Consider the following 21,829-nt stretch of genomic DNA (forward strand, 5'->3'; position numbering starts at 1 on the left):
ACAGGGCTGGGGCTCCCACAGAGAAGGCCCTCCCCCTGGGTGTCGCCAGCCGACATGACTTGGCCGATGGCACCCTGAGGAGACCCTCTCTGTGGGAGCGGACTGGTCGGTGGGAGGCTATTGGTGGCAGAAGACGGTCTCGAAGGTACCTGGGTCCAATGCCATGGAGCGCTTTAAAGGTGGTAACCAACACCTTGAATCACACCCGGAAGACCACTGGGAGCCAGTGCAGCTCGCACAGGAGGGGTGTCACGTGGGCGCAACGGGTTGCACCCATAACCACCCGCGCGGCCGCATTCTGGACCAGTTGGAGCCTCCGAGTGCTCTTCAAGGGGAGCCCCATGTAGAGAGCATTGCAGTAGTCCAACCGGGAGGTAACAAGGGCGTGAGTGACTGCGCAGGGCGTCCCGATCCAGAAAGGGCTGCAACTGGCGAATCAGGCGGACCTGATAAAAGGCCCCCCTGGCCACGGCCGTCATATGTTCTTCTAAAGACAGCCGTGCGTCCAGGAGGACACCCAGATTGCGAGCCCTCTCTGTGTGGGGCAAAGATTCACCCCCTATAGTCAGCGATGGCACCTGCTGACTATATCGGGACGCCGGAAGCCACAACCACTCGGTCTTGGAAGGGTTGAATCTGAGCCTGTTCCTCCCCATCCAGACCTGCACGGCCTCCAGGCAGCGATACATCACATCAAGGGCATCGTTGGGGTGGTCTGGGGTGGAGATGTACAGCTGAGTGTCGTCAGCGTACAGGTGACACTTCACCCCAAAACCACGGATGATCTCACCCAGCGGCTTCACATAAATGTTGAACAGGAGGGGCGAGAGGACCGACCCTTGCGGCACTCCCCATGTGAGATGCCTCGAGGTCGACCTCTGTCCCCCTGCCAACACAAACTGCGAGTGGTCGGAGAGGAAGGAGGAGAACCACCGCAAAACGATGCCCCCTATTCCCAACCCCCTCAACCGCCGCAGCATGATACCGTGGTCGATGGTATCAAAAGCCGCTGAGAGGTCTAATAGGACTAGGACCGAGGAACAACCCATCCTGAGCCCTCCAGAGATCATCCACCAACGCGACCAATGCCGTTTCTGTGCTGTGCCCCTGCCTGAAGCCTGACTGGCACGGGTCCAGATAGATAGCTTCATCCAGGTGTCGGGGAAGCTGTCATGCCACCACGCTCTCAACAACCTTCGCCACAAAACGAAGGTTGGAGACCGGACGATAGTTGGCTAATTCAGCTGGGTCCAGGGAAGGCTTCTTGAGGAGGGGCCTCACTACCGCCTCTTTCAAGGCGGCAGGAAAGGCACCCTCGCTCAAAGAAGCAGTTATAATCTGCTTCTCACAGGGGGGGACACACGCTGGACCTCACAGGGGGGGACACACGCTGGACCTGATTTTTGTCTCTGGCCAGTGGTTGAGTGGTCTTATTATAGGGGATATAGACATGAAACCCTTGTCATGGTCATATCACTCACTCCTTCGTCTGGACCTTCGAACCGCTACACCCCGCCGCAGGGAGGCGGACCCAATTAGATGGATCCGCCCCAGGCGCCTGATGGATCCTGATAGGTTCCAGACGGAGCTTGGGCCAATTCCTGAAGATCTGGCACACGACTCGGCCGAGGACCTGGTAGCTGCCTGGGATCGGGCGGCTGGTGGGGCCTTGGATCGAGTCGTGCCTTTGCGGCCTCTGACCCGGTGTCGATCCCTCACGGCTCCTTGGTTCACCGAGGAGCTGAGGGAGATGAAACGCCGGAAAAGACGCCTAGAGAGCGGTTGGAGGGCCAGTCGCGCTGAATCTGACCGAACACTGGTAAGGTCGCATATTAAGACCTACCTAGTGGCGATAAAGACGGCAAAGTTTAACTACTTTTCCGCCTCTATTGCGTCATCAGGGAATCGTCCGGCCGCCCTGTTCAGGGTAACCCGCTCCCTGCTCCATCTGGGAGCGCGGGAGGATCCCTTGGAAGGCAGGGCGGAGGATTTCGGACAATACCTGTATGACAAAATCGCTCAGATCCGGGGGGATTTGGACTCTGACTGGGTAGATCAGGGCAGGGTGACGAGGAATAGTCTTGAGAATGTTACCTGGGAGGAGTTTGATGCTGTGACTCCGGATGATGTGGACAGGATTTTGGGGAGACTTAGTGCGGCCACATGTTTACTGGACCCGTGTCCCTCCTGGTTGGTACTGGCCTCCCGGGAGGTTACATGAGGCTGGCTCCAGGGTGTTATCAGCGCTTCGTTGAGTGAGGGTCACTTCCCCGCCGCCTTGAAAGAAGCGGTGGTGAGGCCTCTCCTCAAGAAGCCGTCCCTGGATCCGGCAATATTGGCCAACTATCGTCCTGTCTCCAACCTTCGCTTCCTGGCGAAGGTTGTTGAGAGTGTGGTCGCGCGACAGTTTCCACAATTCTTGGAGGAAACATCCTATCTAGATCCGTTCCAGTCGGGTTTCAGGCCTGGACACAGCACGGAAACGGCATTGGTCGCGTTGGTTGATGATCTCTGGAGGGCTCGGGACAGGGGTTGTTCCTCTGTTCTGGTCCTGTTAGACCTCTCAGCGGCTTTTGATACCATCGACCATGGTATCATGCTGCACCGGCTGGAAGAGTTGGGGATGGGGGGCACCGTATTACGGTGGTTCTCCTCCTTTCTCTCCGACCGGTCGCAGTTCGTGTTGGCAGGTGGGCAGAGGTCGACCTCAAGGCCTCTTATATGTGGAGTGCCTCAGGGGTCGGTCCTCTCGCCCCTCCTGTTCAACATTTATGTGAAGCCGCTGGGCGAGATCATCCGTGGCTTTGGGGTGAGATACCACCAGTACGCTGATGACACCCAGCTGTACATCTCCACCCCAGGCCACCCCAACGATGCCCTTGAAGTGATGTCCCAGTGCCTGGAGGCTGTGCGGATCTGGATGGGGAGGAACAGGCTCAGGCTCAACCCTTCCAAGACTGAGTGGCTGTGGCTCCCGGCATCCCGATATAGTCAGTTGACTCCATCACTGACTATTGGGGGCGAGTCGTTGGCCCCCACAGAGAGGGCTCGCAATCTGGGAGTCCTCCTGGATAGGCAGCTGTCCTTGGAGGAACATCTGACGGCTGTAACCAGGGGGACCTTTTGTCAGGTTCGCCTGATCCGCCAGTTGCGGCCCTTTCTTGATCGGGATTCCCTGTGCACAGTCACTCATGCCCTCGTCATCTCTCGCCTTGACTACTGCAACGCTCTCTACATGGGGCTCCCCTTGAGGAGCACCCGGAGGCTCCAACTGGTCCAGAATGCAGCAGCGCGGGTAGTGACGGGAGCAGCCTGGCGCTCCCATGTAACACCGCTCCTGCGCGAGCTGCACTGGCTCCCAGTGGTCTTCCGGGTGCGCTTCAAGGTGTTGGTTATCACCTTTAAAGCGCTCCATGGCATAGGGCCTAGCTATCTTCGAGACCGCCTGCTGCCACCGACAATCTCCCATCGACCCGTGCGCTCCCACAGAGAGGGCCTCCTCGGGGTGCCATCAGCCAAACAGTGCAGGCTGGTGACCCCCAGGGGGAGGGCCTTCTCTGTGGGGGCACCTACCCTCTGGAATCAATTGCCTCCAGAGATAAGGAGAATCCAAGACCTCGGTGCCTTCCGCCGTGCCCTTAAAACCTTCCTTTTCCAGCAAGCCGGGCTGGCCTAATTTTTTAAGTGTTTTGTTTATTGTTTTTAATTAATGGGGCCAAATTTATATATGTATATTTTAACTGTATTTTAATATTTGTACTTGATGTTTTTACTTGGCTGTTCACCGCCCTGAGTCCTCAGGGAGAAGGGCGGTATACAAATTCAAAATAAAATAAAATAAAATAAAAATAATCCCCTGGAGCCAGCCTCGTGTAACCTCCCGGGAGGCCAGTACCAACCAGGAGGGACACGGGTCCAATAAACACGTGGCGGCACTAATCTTACCCAGAACCCTGTCCACATCCTCTGGAGCCACAGGATCAAACTCCTCCCAGATAACATTCTCATGACCCTCTGTGCATGCACAAACCCTTCTGTGCTTGCGCAGAGGGTAAAAAACAGGTCACTTCCTGGTTAAAACCAGGAAGTGATGACCGCATGGGTGGGCGGAGCCTCGCACTGCCATTGCTACCAGTTCTCCAAACCACCCACTGCCATCACTACTGGTTCAGCTGAACTGGTTAGCATTTCACCCCTGGTCTACACTGAACTACCTGGTTCCTTGGGTGTTAACAGCCCCTCCCCAAAAGGACCCATTCAGCCAAGCCCCCACATCTACAGGAAGTCCTTTGTCACTTAGTGACCAAACTTACAGCGGCCCTGAAAAAAAGGGACCAAGGATTGTTTTACACTCTTATGACCATTTTAGCATCCCCGCGGTCACATGTTGGGACACTTGACCCCTGACTCACATTTACAGTGGACGCGGTGGTCCCGGGGTCACGCGATCCACTCAGGCAACCTTCTGACCAGCGTGTGAAGCCCAATTCGTTTAACAACCATGTAACCAACAACCACGCCCATTCACTTAAACATGGCAGGAAAGGTCGTAAAATGAGGCAAAACACAAATGTTTCTGACTTGGGCACTTAAAATTTTGGGGCCTGATTGTGGTCATAAATTGAGGACCTGGAGGGTGGGTTCATAGTACTGGGTACTTGGTTCAGGTGACAGAGAACACAACGGACTGTTGTCCAAGGAATGACAGCTGGTTGTTTCACTCCGGAACAGACACTGCTTAGAGAGGAGACTGCGTTTTATATGTAGCACCTGAAAAACTGGAGGAATTGTGGGGAACATGGGGGTGTCCCCATCTTAAGAAAGCTGGGACTTCCCAGAGAAGATTCAGTAGAAGTGCGTTGTAATCTGCACCTTACAACCATTCCTCTACAACCGTTCCAAGTTGCAACGCTTCAGAGTTGACAACAGCACTGAAAACAGTGGGTTTTGACCATTGTAGCACTCCCCACGGTTATGTGATGAAAAATCCAGACGCTTGGCCACTGGCCAGAGGTGGGTATCACATAATGTTACCACTGGTTTGCTGCGCACGGAAAATGTGAGAGCATGCGCATATGCACAGCCTTTCACGCATGCACTTTTCTCACACGCGTGGCTTACATGTGCGCGGCTTAGAAAACGTGGGTAAATAGGATGGCGTAGTGCCAGTGGTGGGTGACCATCCACAGGTTGCCACTACCGGTTCACCTGAACCGGCTGAATGCCACCTCTGCCACTGGCTCATACTTACAACACAGTCCCAGGGTCCCGACCATCTGAAGAGCAACGTCAAGGGGGAAGCCTGATTCGCTTTACCAATGTTACTAACCAAACAATGGCTGGGATTGGCTTCACATCTGTGACGAGGAAGGTTGCAAAATGGGGCGAAACCACCATCTCGGTTAGCAACAAAAATTGAATTGTTGTAAGTCAAGGACTACCTGTATGAGTTGGTTTGGGTGCTTGGGGGCAGAGTTTTGCAGAGTGACTTCCCTGGCAGGGCCACTGAGGGTTGTTGTGGCTGCATGGGCCTCATGGGTAGGGGAGTGGCTGTTGATTGGCACTGTGGGCAGGGCCTTCAGTGGTACATGGGCCGTGGGGGAGTTTTGGGGCTCTATGTTCTTGGCCCTCCTTCATCAAAGGCTGCCTTTCAAGAGTGTGTTTTGTGTGTGGCACCATTTGTATATACTGCACTTTGAACAGTTTATCTCAATTTATTTTCATGACAGCCCTACTGGGTAGGGCAGAGGTTTCCCCTGACCCACAGGTGGAGCCCTGCTCTGACAGCCACCCTCTGGGGAAGAACAACTCTGGGGGTGAAATACCTGGAACCCTCAAGTCCCGACACTCCCCGCTTGTGGCCTTGAGTTCAAATTTTGCCCCTTGCTGTAGAGTCAGTAATGGGCCAGGAGGGGGAGCAAGTGAGGCAGAATTGCCGCCACCTGCTGGCAGTCGAATCACAGCCAGTCCAAGAAAGGATCTGGAACAGGGAGAGCACCAAGGTGGGGAGGCAGCATGGCCAGGTTCCTCCTTTCTGCCTGCAGACCCTCTGTCTGGCCACAGGAGTTGCTAGATGAGGTCCTTTGGGGCGTGTTTTGAACCGGCAACGGCGGTGTTCCGCGGTCAGAAGTCCCAGCTGAGCTAGATGGGGCTGTAGGTGCCATTGTAGCTAAAGGGCTCCTTCGTCACGCAGTGTCCAGGGCTCTCCGGAGTCCAGCGCTGAATCCTCACCCCATTCCCACTCCCAGCCTCTTTGGGACGCACGATGACTGTGCGACGGGATGCCACAGAGGGATCTTCATCAAAGAAGTTGAAGGGGCGCAGTAAGAAGCCCACTACGTTGCCGGGCGTGGCCGTATTAGGGATGTCCTCTGAGTGGGGGATGTGGAGGAACCCCACTGTCACCCAGGCCACCAGGTCCTGTCGGAAAGAAGTCTCCAGTTAGGAATGCACGCAGACACACACAAAACGCACACAAACACACAAACTTCTCTCTCCAACCTGCTTGTCGATGCTCTCGTCATTCCGAAGGAAGTTTTCAAAGCTCACACTGGGGTGCCACGGGTCATTCTGGATGTACAAGCTGCTGCTGATGCCTTCGTTTTCGTGGTGTTGAGTCACAGCTATGTGATACCTGCCGAGAGGATGTCCTGCCTCAATCTCCAGGTGTGGCCGGGGTGACCCCGCCCCACCTGTCTAGACAAAACACCCGTGTCTGAGGACCCTGATTCCCTCCCTCCATCTCTGGCACAACACATCACCGTTGTGTTGATATCTCCGTACTGAACGCAGGACGGTAGAACCATCCAGCAACCTGGAGCCGTCTGTGGTCCTGTTCCGTGTCTCTGCTACAGCATCCCCCTTCCATTCCCTGATGTTCCCCACACTGTGCTGCTTTTGAGCCTCCCCACAAGAACTGGGGGACACTGCTTTGGTTGTCTCCCTAAATCCAGCTCTGCTTTTTCGGCCCACACTGCCCTTCAACCCAGCCTTGTATCCAAACTGCCTGCAGTTACTGCCTCCCCATTTTTTTGCTAACCCCCTTGAAGAGAATGCTAGAGGGCAGAGACCCCTTATTCTTGTACTCTAATACTGGCCCTATGGAAATAAGACCCCAAAGCCCAGGCCAGCCCTGCTCAACCCCTCTCTGACCGCTCTCTATATTGCAGCGGTTCTCAACCTGGGGGTCGAACGACCATTTCACAGAGGTCGCCAAAGCCCTCTCTCGCCCCCCCCCCCCACATGCCTTCACTCACCCTCTGCCTCTGTTGGATCGCCCGGTCGCCGTTCGCTTACCCCGCCCACTCCCAATCTATTGCTGCCTGAGTCCCAGCTGATGGCTAGAGGGAAAAAAAACTTTAAATTCTTGCTGCGGGGCTTCAAAGAGCTAACTGCAAAGAGGTAAATTCCTGGAGCAGATTTTTTTTCCCTCTAGCTGAAAACGCGAAATTGAAAGTAAGCAGGCTGTAACGTGACAAAATGAGGCAGAGAGATTTCTTTTTCTTTTTCCTCACCAAAAAAGGTAGGTGCAAAACTGCAAACAATGGGAAATTTAGGGCAAAAGAGGAAAGTTCCAAGATTTTAAAACACAAAAGAAAAAAAGCTCTATTTAACTAGGGAATTGTAATAATCGAGATACTATTAATTGGTTAAGTTGTGGTTCAGAGGAATATATGGGGGAAATTATTTGGTTTATTATTATTGGTAAATATAATTAATTGATTTGTAAGAAATTGGATTGCATGGAAATAATTGGAATATTCATGTTCATATTGATTAATATACAAAAAAGATAGTTATATAACTAATTGATTTATATTAAAATGTTGAATTTGTATTAAACAACTATTACATAATTAATGTGAGGATGGATATAAAAAGATAACAATGCAAAGGGGTATAATATAGAATAGAAGGGAAAAATTGAATTTGATTAAGATTAGAGATGAGGATGAAGGGTAATATTGGTTTTTAAAAAAAATAGATGAGGAATAAATATGGTAAAAAGGAAATATAGAAATTGTAAATTTAATTGAAATGACTAAATACTGTGTTGGAAGAAATATCCTTCTGGGTTCTGCTCCAAGTGAGGAAAAAGACACTGGAAACATGGAGACTGCTTGGAAAGATGGTTTAATGGTGGACAGGATCACATGGCTTGATGGGGCCCATTGTGTTAGTTTCTGTTGCTATTGTGTTGCAAATGTCCTTTGACAAAGGATTGACTTTCTGCCTCTGGCCCATTAACAAAGGGTGGGGGGCAGGAAGGTGGGAGCTGCTTTGTCTGTAAAATATGCTTCTCCATTTCTCATCCAGGTAGGGAAATATAATATTCTGCCTTTTTAATATTTCCCAAAATATTTCATTCTTCTAGGAAAGGGGTGGGTGCTAACCTCCTACAACTGTTTAAATTTGTGAACCGGCCAAATACTCTGTTCAAAGAAAATACGTTGTATCTGTGTATGTGTGTTTCTAATTATTGCTATTTGTTCTCTTTTATTCTTTAAAGTTTAACAATTCATTCTTTATCTTAATATCTTAATATTTGTTTGGGGTTGGCTTTCTTCTCTTTCATCTTTTTTATTGTACAGCAATCTTTCTCCTCAAACCTACCACCTCTGTCTTTTCTTTCTTACTTACTTTCTCTTCCCCCCTCTTCTTCTTCTCCCTACTTCCTCTTTCTTTCTCTTTCTCCTCCTCTCTTCCTCCTTCTCTTACCTTCACTCCTACTCTAATTTCCCTTCCCTTCCTTCATCCCTCTCTATTGCTGTATCCTTTTATGCATATGGACTACTCAGAGGGCTGAAAAAGTTATTTTTGACTGGTCCTCACACTTTTGACCAGTCCTCAAACTTACGACTGTCCTCACAATTTACGTATTTGCGCTATCTTGTCACCATGGTGAAGAGAAGCAGTTGTGAAATGAGTGACACGGTTGTTAAGAATGGTACAATGGGCATAAATGATGACCAGTCATAACTGCGAAGACCGGTCGAAAGTGCGAGGACCTGTCAGAAATCACATTTTTCAGCCCTCTGGGTAGTCCTTTTGGGCACAGGGACTACTCAGAGGGCTGAAAAAGTTATTTTTGACTGGTCCTCGCGCTTTTGACCAGTCCTCGAAAGAAGCAGTTGTGAAATGAGTGACATGGTTGTTAAGAATGCTGCACAGGCATAAATGTGAGGATGGTCATAAGTGTGAGGACCAGTCAAAAGTGCGAGGACCTGTCAGAAATGACTTTTTTCAGCCCTCTGAGTAGTCCCTATACATATAGCCATGGCCACCCGGTCACATGACCAGCTAGCCACACCCACAAAATAAGCCACGCCCACAGAACCAGTAGTAAAAAAATTTAGAACCCACCCTTGGTTGGGGGTCACCACAACATGAGGAACTGTATTAAAGGGTCGCGGCATTAGGAAGGTTGAGAACCACTGCTTTAGAGGGTTTGTCGTGTTTGGAGAGCTGGGTCAGAACACCCTCCTTTGGGAAGACTCGGGGATGGCAGTCAAGAAATACCATGGCCCCTGCACAACTGGGGTTGCGTCAGGGGTGAAATGTTCCCAGTTCGGACCGGATCACCTGATCCGGTAGCGATGGTGGCAGGTGGTTCGGAGAACCAGTAGCAAAAATCCCTGCACCCCCCCCCCATGCCCAGCTGGGCGTGGCTTGGTGGGAGGGGGAATGTGACGGTGGGTGTGGCCAACTTTTTTTTTTTTTTTTTTTACTTTTAAAAGAATTTTTTCTACAACCTTAAAAGGTTGCAGAAAAAAATGTTTTAGAAACCTCTGACAATCAGGCAACTCACACCCACAGAACCGGTAGTAACAAATTTTAGATTTCACCCCTTGGTTGCGTCCTGTCCCATCCCGGCTCACCTGCTCCAGGGGACGCCGTTCTCTTCCTTCCAGTTACGAGGCAGGATGAGGCCGGCGTGGGAGTTGAGCTGGATGCGGTAGCTGCGCGGGTTGTCCCAGCGGTTCTTCCTGCTGGGGTTGGAGACCAGGAAGTAGCGAGGCAGGGGCTTGCCAATGAGGAACGTGGCCTGGCGCTCGCGGAGGCGTGGCTCCCGCTTCAAGTGTGGCTGCACCAGCCGGTGGCTCGGTTGCCAGGGGAGCGATATGTTCTCGAAGGTGATGTCCACCGTCTCGAAGCTGTTGGCGGTCCCTGCGAAGGAGGCCAAGACAGGGATGTTTTTCATCAGTCTTCCATGATAGCTAGGGAGTGAGGACCCTGTCGTTGGGGGTGTTACTTGGAACCCTGACATTCACCTTGCGTGGGAGGAGATGGAAAACATTCCCTTCTATAGAACAGTGTGCAGCGGCAGCCAAAAAAATTAACCCAATCCAGGGTTGCATAAACAGAGGCGGGAAGGATTAGTACTACTTTTGTAAAGCCTTAGTAAGGCCACCCCTAGAATAACTGCATCCAGTTTTGGTCCCCACATCACAAAAAAAGATGTTGGGACTTTAGAAAAAAATCAAAGGAGTGCAATTAAGACAATTAAAGGCCTGGAGACAAAAACATACGAAGAACGGTTGCAGGGTCTGGGTAGTCTAGAGAAAAGAAGGACCGGAGGGGGGGGAGACATGATAGTCTTCCAGGATTTGAGGGGCTGCCCCAGAGAAGAGGGGATCCACTTATTTTCCAGAGCACCAGAAGGCAAGACAAGAAACAATGGATAAAAAACTAATCAAGGAGAGAAACAACCTGGAATTTAGGAGAAACTTCCTAACAGTGAGGACAATTAACCAGTGGAACTACTTGCCACCAGAAGTTGTGAGTGTTCCATCACTGGAGGTTTTTTTAAAAAAAAGACTGGACAACAACCTATTTAAAATGGTATAAGTCTCCTACTTGAGCAGGGGGTTGGACTAGATGACCCCCAAGATCCCTTCCAGCTCTATTCTGATTGATTGATTGATTGATTGATTGATTGATTGATTGATTGATTTGACTGATTGATCTCCAGGAAGCAGGGGGAAGTCCTGGTCATCTGGGGTTTGAAGAGGGAACTGGGAGGACGTGACCAAACTCCCTGAGTTCTAGTGATGGTGATTGTAGTCACAGGCAGGAGAAATAACCTGCCCCCGCAAAGAATGAGCTTTGGCTCAGAATTGGCTGTTGTGTGACCCCGTTTACAGAGATGACTCTGTAAAGGTAGCTAGAGGGGAACCCCAGAATTCTTGGATGTAAAGACAGGTCCGACTTGGGCAGTGGTGGGATGCTGCCAGTTAACAACCAGTTTGGTGATCACACGTACAAATACTAAACTTCTGTGTTACCACTTGGGAGTAACACAGCTGAGGCGCGGGCAATCTGCTCTGCTGTGCCAATCAGCTGAGAAGATAAAGGTGAGTAAAGCGCAGGGGCGGGCTGACCCAACCTGATCATCAGAGCTACCGGTTTGTCCGAACCGGTCCGAACCGGTAGAATCCCACCCCTAGACTTGGGCCTTAGACCCGCCCCATGCTACATTCTTCCTCGGAGAGGACAGCATTAAAACTGCACACTCTTCACCACAGAAGAAGAGAGGACAATCTTGTAGAAGGGACTTCTTGGAGATGGGCACCATGTAAAGGAAGTTACTTCAAGGAAAGCTATTCCCGGAGTCTATTTTGCTTCCATAGAGTGGTGCGGTGGCCTAGAGGTGGAGGTCTCGCCTCACAATCAGGAGGCTGTGAGTTCAATCCTAGGTAGAGGCAAATATTTCTCTCTCTCTGGGCACAATGAGGATAGATCTGCCGAACAAAACTCCGCATTGGTGACAGGAAGGGCATCCGGCCATTCAAACACTCTACTAGCTCCATTCAGTTGCCCAGGCTCCACCCCGCAAAGGATGATGGCAGGGGTGTCAAACTCAAGGCCTGGGGACCAGATCCAGCCAACGATGTGGTTAGATCTGGCCCGCGAGGCTGCCCTGGAAATAGTGAAGGACCATCCCCCAGCACCTCAGGTCAGCTGGGCACTGATCTAAAACTTGGTGGAGGCCATCTGGGCCCCAAAGTGGTCAGCCTTAGATTCACGGGACCGCCCTGGAGTCAGCAAGGGGCCGCTGCATCCCGTGGAGACAATGGATCCCCGCAGCCCCAACTGGGTCACCACAGGCACCCCATTCACATGAGCAACATCCAGCTGGCACAGCCATCCCAGCCCCCCAAGGTCAACCCCAACCCTGATGCAGCCCTCAATGAAATTGAGTTTGACAGCCCTGGATTATGGGGTCATTAAAAGATGATGATGATTTTGTTTCCATGGACATGACCGACTGGACGAAAAGTTTCTGCCCAGAAGAGTTTGGCCATTACAGTGGAGTTTTGAACCTAGGGGTCCCCACCACTCCATCTGCCGTGGCAGAGAGAACCTACCTGCAACATCTAGGTCAATCTTGTAGTGTACCAGGTGGGTGTGGATGTTGCCCAGCAAGTGTGTATGGAGACGGGTGCCATAGTGGATCCCCTCTGGTGTGTAGAAGGAGGCGTGGACATAGCCCGTGGCGTGGACCTTGGTTTCCAGCACGCCGTTCGGGAAGAGCAGAAAGTCCCAAATGTAGTCGTAGTTGTAGATGGTGGAAGTGGTCCGGATCACCAGGGCATGACCCTCCAGGCCTGCGTAGAAGGTGGAACCCCCTTGGAAGTTGCTGTCAAAGTGGCGGCGCAGGGGCACGCCCATAGGCAGCTCAAAGATACAGATGGCACGGGGGTAGCGGACTGGCGCATCGGCATCATAGTGGTGGTAGGCGTCGATGAAGGTGGCCGTTTCTGGACAGTCGATGCCAGGAGCCAGTTCATGAGTGACGCTTCCCATGCCCCATCCGACATCGATGTACTTGGTCTGCATGGCAGCTGGGGAGTTCCCTCCGTAGAAGGCAATGGCCTCCTGTACACTCACCTCGTAGGCGATGCGCTCCCCATTGAAGCGCACGTCGAAAAGCTGCAGGCCGGTTGATGTGCGTAGCCGGAAGGCCAGGCTCCACCCGCTGTACTCCACGAGGTTGCCGTGCACGGAGTAGTGGCATCCCTGCGGTTCACATACTTTGGCGCCATGCACGTTGGTAGGGGGCCCAGCGTTGAACTGCCCGCGTGGCACAAAGCTGGAGAAGAGGGTTTGGTCTGGATGGGAAACCAGCCGAATGATGGGCACCTTGCCCTGCGCGTACTGCTGGGCCAGTTCTTGTGGAGTGCCGAAGTACTGGCCGTTGTACCATACCGTCTCGATGGACCACCGAGCAGGGTCCAACTCCCGGTGATTGATCAGGACTTCCAGCCCGACAGGATGTAGGAAGAAGCCCTCGATGGCACGCTGAACAATGATCCATGTCCGCCGTTCCCCAGAGGCCAGGCCACGCGGGGCGATGTCGGTGAAGGTCAAGCATTGGTCGTGGCAGTCCTTGAGGCCGAAACCCGAAACGTCCTTCAGGAATTGGTTCAGGGGGGCCAGGAGTTCGGCCAGCTTGTCGAAAACCAGCTTGTACTCCAGTTGGGTCATGGGTCTGGTGGTGAAGTCCACCGGCTGGCCAGACGGGCGATAGAACGTCGGCACAGGCAGCGGCCCCACAATGTACTCAGTGATGTTGGGTTTGGCGCTGGTGCCAAAGAAGACCACAGCTCGGGCGCGTCGACGCGGGGGCTGCGTGCCGGAAGCAAGGTAGCACAAGGCCTGGTTTTTCTTTGGGGGGAGCATTTCGATCAGGAAGAGGCTGTTCTTGGCAAGGGACCCCCCCTTGCTCGGTTGGAGTCCCAGTTCGGGACGACTCATAAGGAACGTCCGGACGGCCTGAAGCTCTGTGGGGCTCAAGTCAGAGAAAATGAAGGCCTTCTCTTTGCTCAGGGAGGGCAGCGCATTCCGACTGGCCTGGACGAAAAGACAGAGCATGCCCACCATGCAGGCCACTGGCATCCACATCATGATGGGCCTGTTGGAGGAAGGAGAGGCATGCGGCAGGGATTCACATGTGGCAGAGAGACGTGGCCGCCACTAAGCATTTCTTCTCTCCCAGCTGCAAACTGCCTGCCGTCAGCTCTGATGAACCTCAGCTACTGGGGTGGGGGTGGGGGGGGTGACAACTTTCTGGAGAACTCAGTTGATGGAGCCAAGGGTGAAGGACCATCCCCCAGCACCTCAGGTCAGCTGGGCACTGATCTAAAACTTGGTGGAGGCCATCTGGAGAGGGGAAAATGGGGAGAGGGGAAGGAGGGAGGGAAGGGAGGAAGAAAGGAAGGAAGAGGAAGGGAGGCATGCAAGCAATAAGGAGAGGGAAGGAGAGAGGGAAGGAGGAAAAGAAAAAGAAGAAAGAAAGGAGAGAGGAAGGGAGGCAGGCAGGCAGGCAGGCTGGCGGGAATGAGAGGGAAGGAAGGAGAGTGGGAAGGATGGAAGGATAAGGAGAGAGGGAGGGAGCGATGGAAGGAAGGGAGGAAAAGAAAGGGGGAGGGAAGAAGGGAGGGAGGAAGGAAGGAGAAGTGGGAGGTAGGCAGGGAGGAAGGGGAGGGAGGGAAGGAAGGAAAGAGAAAGAAGAAAGGAAGGAGGAGGAGGAAAGATGAAAGGGAGGGGAGGGAGGGAAGGGAAGGGAAGGAAAGGAAGGTGGGAGGGAGGGAGGGAGGGAGGGAGGGAAGGAAGGAAGGAAGGAAGGAAAGAGGGTGCTAGGAAGCCATCCATTTCATGGCTTAAAATAGTCCGTGTTTTCACTGCTCCACCATGGGGAGCCAGGCATCCTGGCATGACTTTTGGGCAAGCTCTCCGCTCTTACCCAAGTCGGGGGAGGGGATTGCAAAACAAGCCAAGGGCAGAGGCATGGAGGGGAATGGGGGACAGGCGGGGGGGGTTGTGCACCCTGGGACAGTTCACCGTGTGTCTTTGGCTTGGGGTCCCTATCGCTGGAGAAGGGGCATCTTTCCCATCCCCCATCCAGTTCAATTGTGGGCAAGCCCCACCCCCACCCCAAGACCCCTGGAGCCACTGAGGGCTTTGCGCTGAGCCACCCTGCCAATTATCCAAGCAGCTGAGACCCCCCTCCCTTTTAAACAATAGGTGTAGGGGGGGAAGAGACAGTGGGCTGGGAGCACCAGGAGAGGGAGTAGGTGGCAGGCCCCGAGTGCCCTCCCCATCTGCTTTGAATCTCTTCCCTCCCTCTGGAAGGCAGAACCTCTGGCCCTGGGGAGAGGGGCTCCCCTCCTCACAAAGTCTCCAACCAGCCTTCCTTATTTACTCCCTCCTGCTCTTCCTTCCTTCCTCCTCCTCCCTCCTCCTCCTCCTTCCATCTCTCTCTTTCCTTCCTTCCTTCCTTCCTTCCTTCCTTCCTTCCTTCCTTCCACCTTCCTTCCTTCCTCCCTCCCCACTTCCGTCCCTCCCTTCCTCCCTTTCTTTCCTTCCTCCTTCCCTCCATCCTCCTCCTTCCCTCTCCTTCCTTTCTTCCTCCTTCCTTACTCCCTGCTGCTCCTTTCCTCCTTCCCTCATCCGCTGCTTTCCATCTCCTTCCTTCCTTCCTCCCTCCCTCCCTCCCCACTTCCACCCTCCTTTTTTCTTTCCTTCCTCTTTCCCTCCCTCCTCCTTCCATCTCCTTCCTTCCTTCCTTCCTTCCTTCCTTCCTTCCTCACTCCTGCTCTTCCTCTCTTCCTCCTTCCCTCCCTCCTCATTTTTTTATTTTTTTATTTATTTGTCAAGCATATATAAGATAACAGGTAAAAGTATAAACATAATTTGAATACATGAAAAGAGTAAGTAAAAAAGGAATATTGGGACAGGAACGATAGGCAGGCTGGTGCCCTTATGCACGCCCCTTACAGACCTCTTAGGAATGGGGTGAGGTCAACAGTAGACAGTCTAAGGTTAAAGTTTTGGGGGCTTGGGGAAGAAACCACAGAGTCAGGTAGTGCATTCCAGGCGTTGACCACTCTGTTACTGACTGAAGTCATATTTTCTGCAATCGAGTCCTTCCTTCCTTCCTCCCTCCCCACTTCCCTCCCTCCCTCCCTACTTTTCTTTTTTCATTTCTTCTTTCTTTTTTCCCATCCCATTCCATCCCTCCCTCCCACCCCCCACCCCGAGCGCCACTCACTTCTGGGCCGCCTGGGCTGTGGCTTGGTACACGGCGCCTGCTTCCACCAGCCCTTCCCGCGGGGCTGCCCCTACTTATCTATCTCCCCTGGCGGGGAGGGCAGCAGGTGGAAGGGGGCAGGTCCTGGCAGAGCAGAGCCGAGCCATTGGCTGTCCCAGGGCACGGGGACGGGGGTGGGTGGGCAGTGCCTGATGGGTGCCAGGCTTGGCAGGGTGGGTGGGCAGGCCCACCTTAAGTCCACAAACAGCCGGAGGGACTCTGCTCAGGTGAGCAAAGTCCCTTCCAAGGGGAGGATTTCTCAACGCGGCGCAAGGTGCAGCCCTACATCTAGCGGGAGGAGAGGGAGGGGCAGCGTGCTCCCCCTCCCTCTCCCGTTGCAGTGGGGCGAGCAGGAGTTTGCAGGTTGTGGATAATGGGGCCACTGGCCTCCCCTCCTCCAGGCTCAGAGCCTTCAGGACAGCTTGTTCCCTTTGCCTCCCACTCCCTCCCTCCCTCCGGGCTCTGGGGCTGCTCTGCTCTCTGGCACCATTTTACAGGCCAGCTGAAATCGAATGTCAGATTGGGGGGGCAGGGGGGGGGGCTTTGCAGCATATCAACTGGGAGCCCTAGATGGTTGCCTACATTTATTTATTCCTCCCATTTGAAAATCAAATCCGGGCAGCCTGCAGCGGTCAATAGGGATAGTCCTCGATTTACGCCGACAATCCAGCCCCAGCTTTCTGTCACTAAGTGCAACATTTGTTACATGAAGTTTGCCCCATCTCGCAACTTTTTCTGGCCACCGTTGTTAGTGGAAGCCCTGTGGTTGTTAAATCAGTCACCCGGTCATTAAATGAATCCGGCTTCTCCCCCCGTGCTTGTTGGAAGAATGGATGAATGCAAGGAAGAAAGGAAGGAAGGATAGAAGGAAGGGAGGATAGACGGGAGGGAGGGAGGAAATAAAAAATGGGATGAAGTAAAGGAGGGAGGGAGGAAAGAAGGAAGAATGGATGGATGGATGGAAGGAAGGAAGAAAAAAATAAGGTGAGGGAGTGAAGGGAGGGAGGGAGGAAGAAAGGATAGAAGGATGGATGAATGGAAGGAAGGAATAGGGAAGAAGGAAGGATGGAAGAAAGGAAGGAAAGAAGGGATAGAAGGAAGGGAGGATAGATAGGAGGGAGGGAGGGAGGAAAAAATGGGAGGGAGTGAAGGGAGGGAGGAAGGAAGGAAGGATAGAAGGAAGGAAGGATAGATGGAAGGATATATGGAAGGAAGGAAGGAAAAAGAATGGGAGGGAGTGGAGAGAGGGAGGAAGGAAGGAAGGATGGAAGAAAGGAAGGAAAGAAGGAGAGATAGAAGGAAGGGAGGATAGATGGGAGGGAGGGAGGAAGGAAAAAATGGGAGGAAGTGAAGGGAGGAAGGAAGGAAGGACAGAAGTAAGGAAGGATAGATGGAAGGAAGGGAAGGAAGGAAGGAAAAAGAATGGGAGGGAGTGAAGGGAGAGAGAGGAAGGGAGGATAGAAGGAAGCAAGGATGGATGGATGGAAAGGAAGGAAGGAAGGAAGGCGAGATGGATGGATGGGGGGGTGGATGGACGGACAGACATGATGGTGATAGATAGATAGATAAATAGATAGATAGATAGATAGATAAATTTTATTTCTATAGCCACCCATCTCAGCAAGCCACTGGACAGCTCACTATTCCCAAACGCAATTAAAATCTATTTTTTAAAAAAACATTTGAAAAAAATGTTTAAAGAAGCCATGGGACCATTTGGTGGCCCTTAGCCAAATGGCTGCTTTTTATCCAGCGGATTTGGCATTGAAATTATGTGCCAGAGCCTCGATCTGGAACCCGTATGGTAGAATGATTTTTTCCCCTCCTTTTATTAAAGTTGATCACCAAATCCTGCGGAAGGAACGTGCCCTGGCACAGGGAGAAAACCTACCACACCAGGGAAATCGGGGTGGGTGAAGCCATGAGGAAATTATATATTTTTTTCCTGCACACGATTGAATTCTGCGTCCATTGTTGGGTGGAGCGAAGGGACAGAATGCAGATTAAATTCGGATATAATAAGGAAAAAGCTGAATAAGGAATGGTGGGGGAGGAATCAAAATTGCTGGACTTGGTGTTAGCCACAAAAGGGGGCAATTTGTGGGCCCACTCATGCTCACTGCTGCAGCTAAGGCAGGGGGTTGGACTACATGACCTCCAAGGTGCCTTCCATTATTCTATGATTCTGCAAGGGTCCTCGGCTTGACCAGGGGGCTGGACTAGATGACCTTCAAGGTCCCTTCCAACTGTGGTTCTGCAAGGATCTCCTGCTCGAGCAGAGGGTTGGACTAGATGACCTCCAAGGTCCCTTCCAGCTCGGCTCTGATCCAAATGCCTCCTCTCCTTAACTGGTCATCCACTTGGGGGGGGTTGGCCTAGATGACCTCCGAGGTGCCTTCCAGTTCTAGATCCTATTATCTGGGCTTCCCCCTTGGGATTCCAGCTGTTGTCACCTAGGCTTCCTGAGTCATTAAAACACACGAGTAGTCCCAAAAACCTATTTTATTGCAACAGCTGCGAATTACATTCATTCACAGCTGAGTCCCAATTAGTTGCAAAATAAGTCCTTCGGGAGAAGTCCTTCGGGATAATCACCAACCTTTATCTCCCTTGACACTCTGCCAAAGATCTATTTGGCAAAGCCCCACAGAGTCCAGAATCAAACAGAGATGTCGACTGAGATGCCTGCAAAGAGCCCAAGAGCCGTTGCTGCTCTTTTAAGCCTTATGGGACGGGCCGGTCATCTCCAGGCCTTACTCCTGAGTCGTCCCTTTTTTTATGTATGTAGATTTGGGTGGGCAGTTTGAATTAACTGACCATCAGCTGATTGGCTGACCACCACAGCTGCAAAGTATATAAGGGGAGCTGTTTCCCCAGGTCAGTTGCTGGGTTCTCACCCTACAATAAAGAGCTGTTGTCACTCACTGCCTGGCTTGCTGTGTCCTCATTCACCCAACATAACATTGGCGATGAAGGAGGGATTTTGAGGCCAGAAACCACGGAAAGAGCTGAAGCCACGAGCCGACGAGAGAGCTGCAAACCTGAATCCAGCCAGGCGAGCGAGCAGAGTACTTGGAGAATCTACCGATGATGTCTGCCTACGTACCGCCAGCACCTTTCAACCCAACGGAAGAGAAGTGGGGATCCTACACGTCCCGCTTCGAATGCTTCCTGGTGGCCAGCGACCTACAGGGACTACCCGATGTACGGAAGAAAGCCCTGTTCCTGAGCCATTGTGGACCCAAGGTGTTCGATATGGCCGAGGCCCTGTCGGAACCGAACTCGGTCCACACCATCTCATGGCAAACGCTTCAGACACTGCTGAAGGACCACTACGCCCAAATGCCATCGAAGTACGTCCAGCGGTATGACTTCCGGCAACGGCTGCAGCATGGGTGAGAATCGATCAGCGAGTACGTCGCTGCCCTGCACAAGGCCGCAAACCAGTGCGAGTACCGAGATCTCGATGAGATGCTGCTAGAGCAACTAATCTGCGGAGTAAGAGAGATTCGTTTGCAGAGAAGGTTGCTCACAAAGACAAATCTCACACTACACATCGCACTGGACGAGGCGAGGGCTCACGAATCCTCCTCCAAGGCAGCCGAGAGACTACAGGGGACGACACAGGGCAGAACAGCACAGAAGTCAGCCCCGGTTCACCAGGAAACCGTAGGCACAGGGAGCGAGGAAGAGTCGGACGAGGAGGTCTGCCGAACCGAGCAGGACCGGCAGGACCAGCGAGGTCACCAAGATGCCTGTGCCAGCTGTGGGGGACCCCATCCACGCCAGACCTGCAAGTTCCGAGATGCCATTTGCCGGCAATGCGAGCGGAAGGGGCACATCGCTAGAGTCTGCAGAGCCCCCATTACAAGCCACGGAGCAACGCTAGCCAATCAGAGATGGCGCAGCAGACGAAAGCCAATCCGAAGGGCAGCTACAGGAAGAGCGCGAAATCCAAGGACCTCGAAGCCTGCACCATTCAAATCGGCCGGACCTGCACATCCCCCGGGGAGAAGACCTACACGACGGTTGGCATCGAGGGGCATGAGTACATAATGGAGATCGACACCGGATCCCCAATTACCATCATGTCCTGGGACAAGCTAAAGAAGGCCGTCCCCAGCATCCAGAGACGGCACCTACGGCACCAGCAGCTCGGACTGCGTGATTACCAGGGGAACCGCATCCCTGTGGAAGGAATCGGCGAGTTCCAGGTGGAGTACGGGGAATTCCGGGAGAAGCTTCCCCTCACCGTGGTCAGCAGAAAGCTCCCAAGCCTCCTGGGCATGGACTGGTTCAGAGCCCTGGGCATGGGATTCACCGGAGTCCGCAACGTGCGAAGCACCCTGAAGGACGACCTGATGCAGGAGTTCCAGGACGTGTTCAACGAGCGGCTCGGCAAGTATGTGGGGACCCCTATTTCGTTCAACTTTTACTCCAATATTGCCCCCATCCGACTGAAGCCCAGAAGGGTACCTTTCGACCTAAAGCCCAAGATCAATGTGGAACTGGACAAATTGATTAAGCAAGGTGTCAGCACTTCAACCTGCATTTACTCTAGTGCTGACATAAGAAGGAGAAGGGGGGCCTGACACAAAGGGTGCTAATACCAGTCGATCATGCCCAGTGGGAGACCCCAATAGTGACCCCCATGAAGCCTGACAGGTCTGTGTGCTTCTGCGCGGACTATAAGTGTACGATCAATAAGGCTCTCCAACAGAGCGCTTACCCGGTTTCGATCGTACACCATCTACTGCATTCCCTAGGGCCCGGCAAGATCTTCGCTAAACTCAATCTTGCGCAGGCGTACCAGCAGTTGCCGGTAGATGGTGCTACCGCAGAGGCACAGACTATAGTGACGCATAGAGGTGCCTTCAAGTGTATCAGACTCCAGTTTGGAGTCAGCATAGCTTCCTGACTGTTCCAGAGCACCATGGAGCGACTGTTACAGGGGATCCCCGGGGTGGTCCCGTATTTTGATGACATGCTCATCACCGCAGAAGACGAACAGCAGCCAAGGGAGAGACTGAGACAAGTTCTAGGAAAGTTCAGAAGTGCGGGACTCAGGGTCAAACGCAACAAGCGCATGATCGCAGTCCCTTCTGTGGAATTCTTGGGGTATCGGGTAGATCAGACCGGCATACACCCCACCGAGAGCAAGATTAGGGCGATCCAAGAGGCCCCCACCCCCAAAGACAAGGCGGAACTACAAGCGTTCCTGGGACTGTTGAACTTCTACGCAATTTTTCTAAAGGACAAGGCAACAGTAGCGGAGCCCCTGCGCAGACTGTTGGCCAAAAAGTCCACATGGGTTTGGGGGAAGGCTGAGGCTATTGCATTTACTGCCGTAAAGAAACTCCTGTCAGCCGAGAGTTTTCTAATTCAGTACAACTCTACGCTTCCCCTTCGTCTGTGACGCTTCCCCCTTGGGCGTGGGGGCTGTCCTGAGCCATAGACTACTGAATGATCTAGAGGCACCCATCGCCTACTACTCCTGGACTCTTTCAAGCACCGAATGGAACTACAGTCAACTTGACAAGGAGGCCCTGGCAGCTGTCTCAGGAGTCAAGAAGTTCCACGAATACTTATTCGGCAGAGACTTCGACCTCATCACAGACCATCGCCCCCTTCTGGGTCTCATAGCAGGGGACCGACCTACCCCGGCAGCCCTGTCTCCCAGGATGACACGCTGGGCCATCTTCCTGGCAGCATACTCCTATTGCCTGGTACACCAAC

General features: G+C 52.7%; 1 protein-coding gene across 2 annotated transcripts; it reads right to left on the reverse strand.

Annotated features, from left to right (window-relative positions):
- Positions 1-5,675: 5,675 nt before the first annotated feature.
- Positions 5,676-16,095, reverse strand: AOC1 (amine oxidase copper containing 1). 2 transcript variants are annotated; one of them, XM_070944607.1, is made up of 5 exons: positions 16,055-16,095; positions 12,369-13,915; positions 9,879-10,167; positions 6,502-6,634; positions 5,676-6,420 (listed from the first exon to the last, which is right to left on the reverse strand). In XM_070944607.1, the coding sequence occupies exons 2-5, from the start codon at positions 13,906-13,908 to the stop codon at positions 6,142-6,144; spliced, it is 2,241 nt and encodes a 746-aa protein (XP_070800708.1). In that variant the 5' UTR covers positions 13,909-13,915; positions 16,055-16,095; the 3' UTR covers positions 5,676-6,141. The 2 variants fall into 2 exon arrangements, with proteins under 2 accessions (XP_070800708.1, XP_070800710.1); XM_070944609.1 differs by lacking the exon at positions 16,055-16,095 and adding an exon at positions 8,719-8,726 and having other exon boundaries at positions 6,502-6,692; positions 12,369-14,046.
- Positions 16,096-21,829: the final 5,734 nt, after the last annotated feature.

This window comes from Pituophis catenifer, unplaced genomic scaffold (genome assembly GCF_029215685.1).
Source record: "Pituophis catenifer annectens isolate HBS135680 unplaced genomic scaffold, rPitCat1.0.hap2 SCAF_5, whole genome shotgun sequence".
NCBI lineage: Eukaryota > Metazoa > Chordata > Lepidosauria > Squamata > Colubridae > Pituophis > Pituophis catenifer.

Excerpts from the sequence above, each read along its gene's own strand:
- AOC1 (XM_070944609.1), bottom strand. The coding sequence starts at position 13,908 with ATGATGTGGATGCCAGTGGCCTGCATGGTGGGCATGCTCTGTCTTTTC. Across the intron at positions 10,168-12,368 it reads GATTGACCTAGATGTTGCAG|GGACCGCCAACAGCTTCGAG; the intron begins GTAGGTTCTCTC and ends CCTCCTTCGCAG. Across the intron at positions 6,421-6,501 it reads ACGAGAGCATCGACAAGCAG|GACCTGGTGGCCTGGGTGAC; the intron begins GTTGGAGAGAGA and ends TCTTTCCGACAG.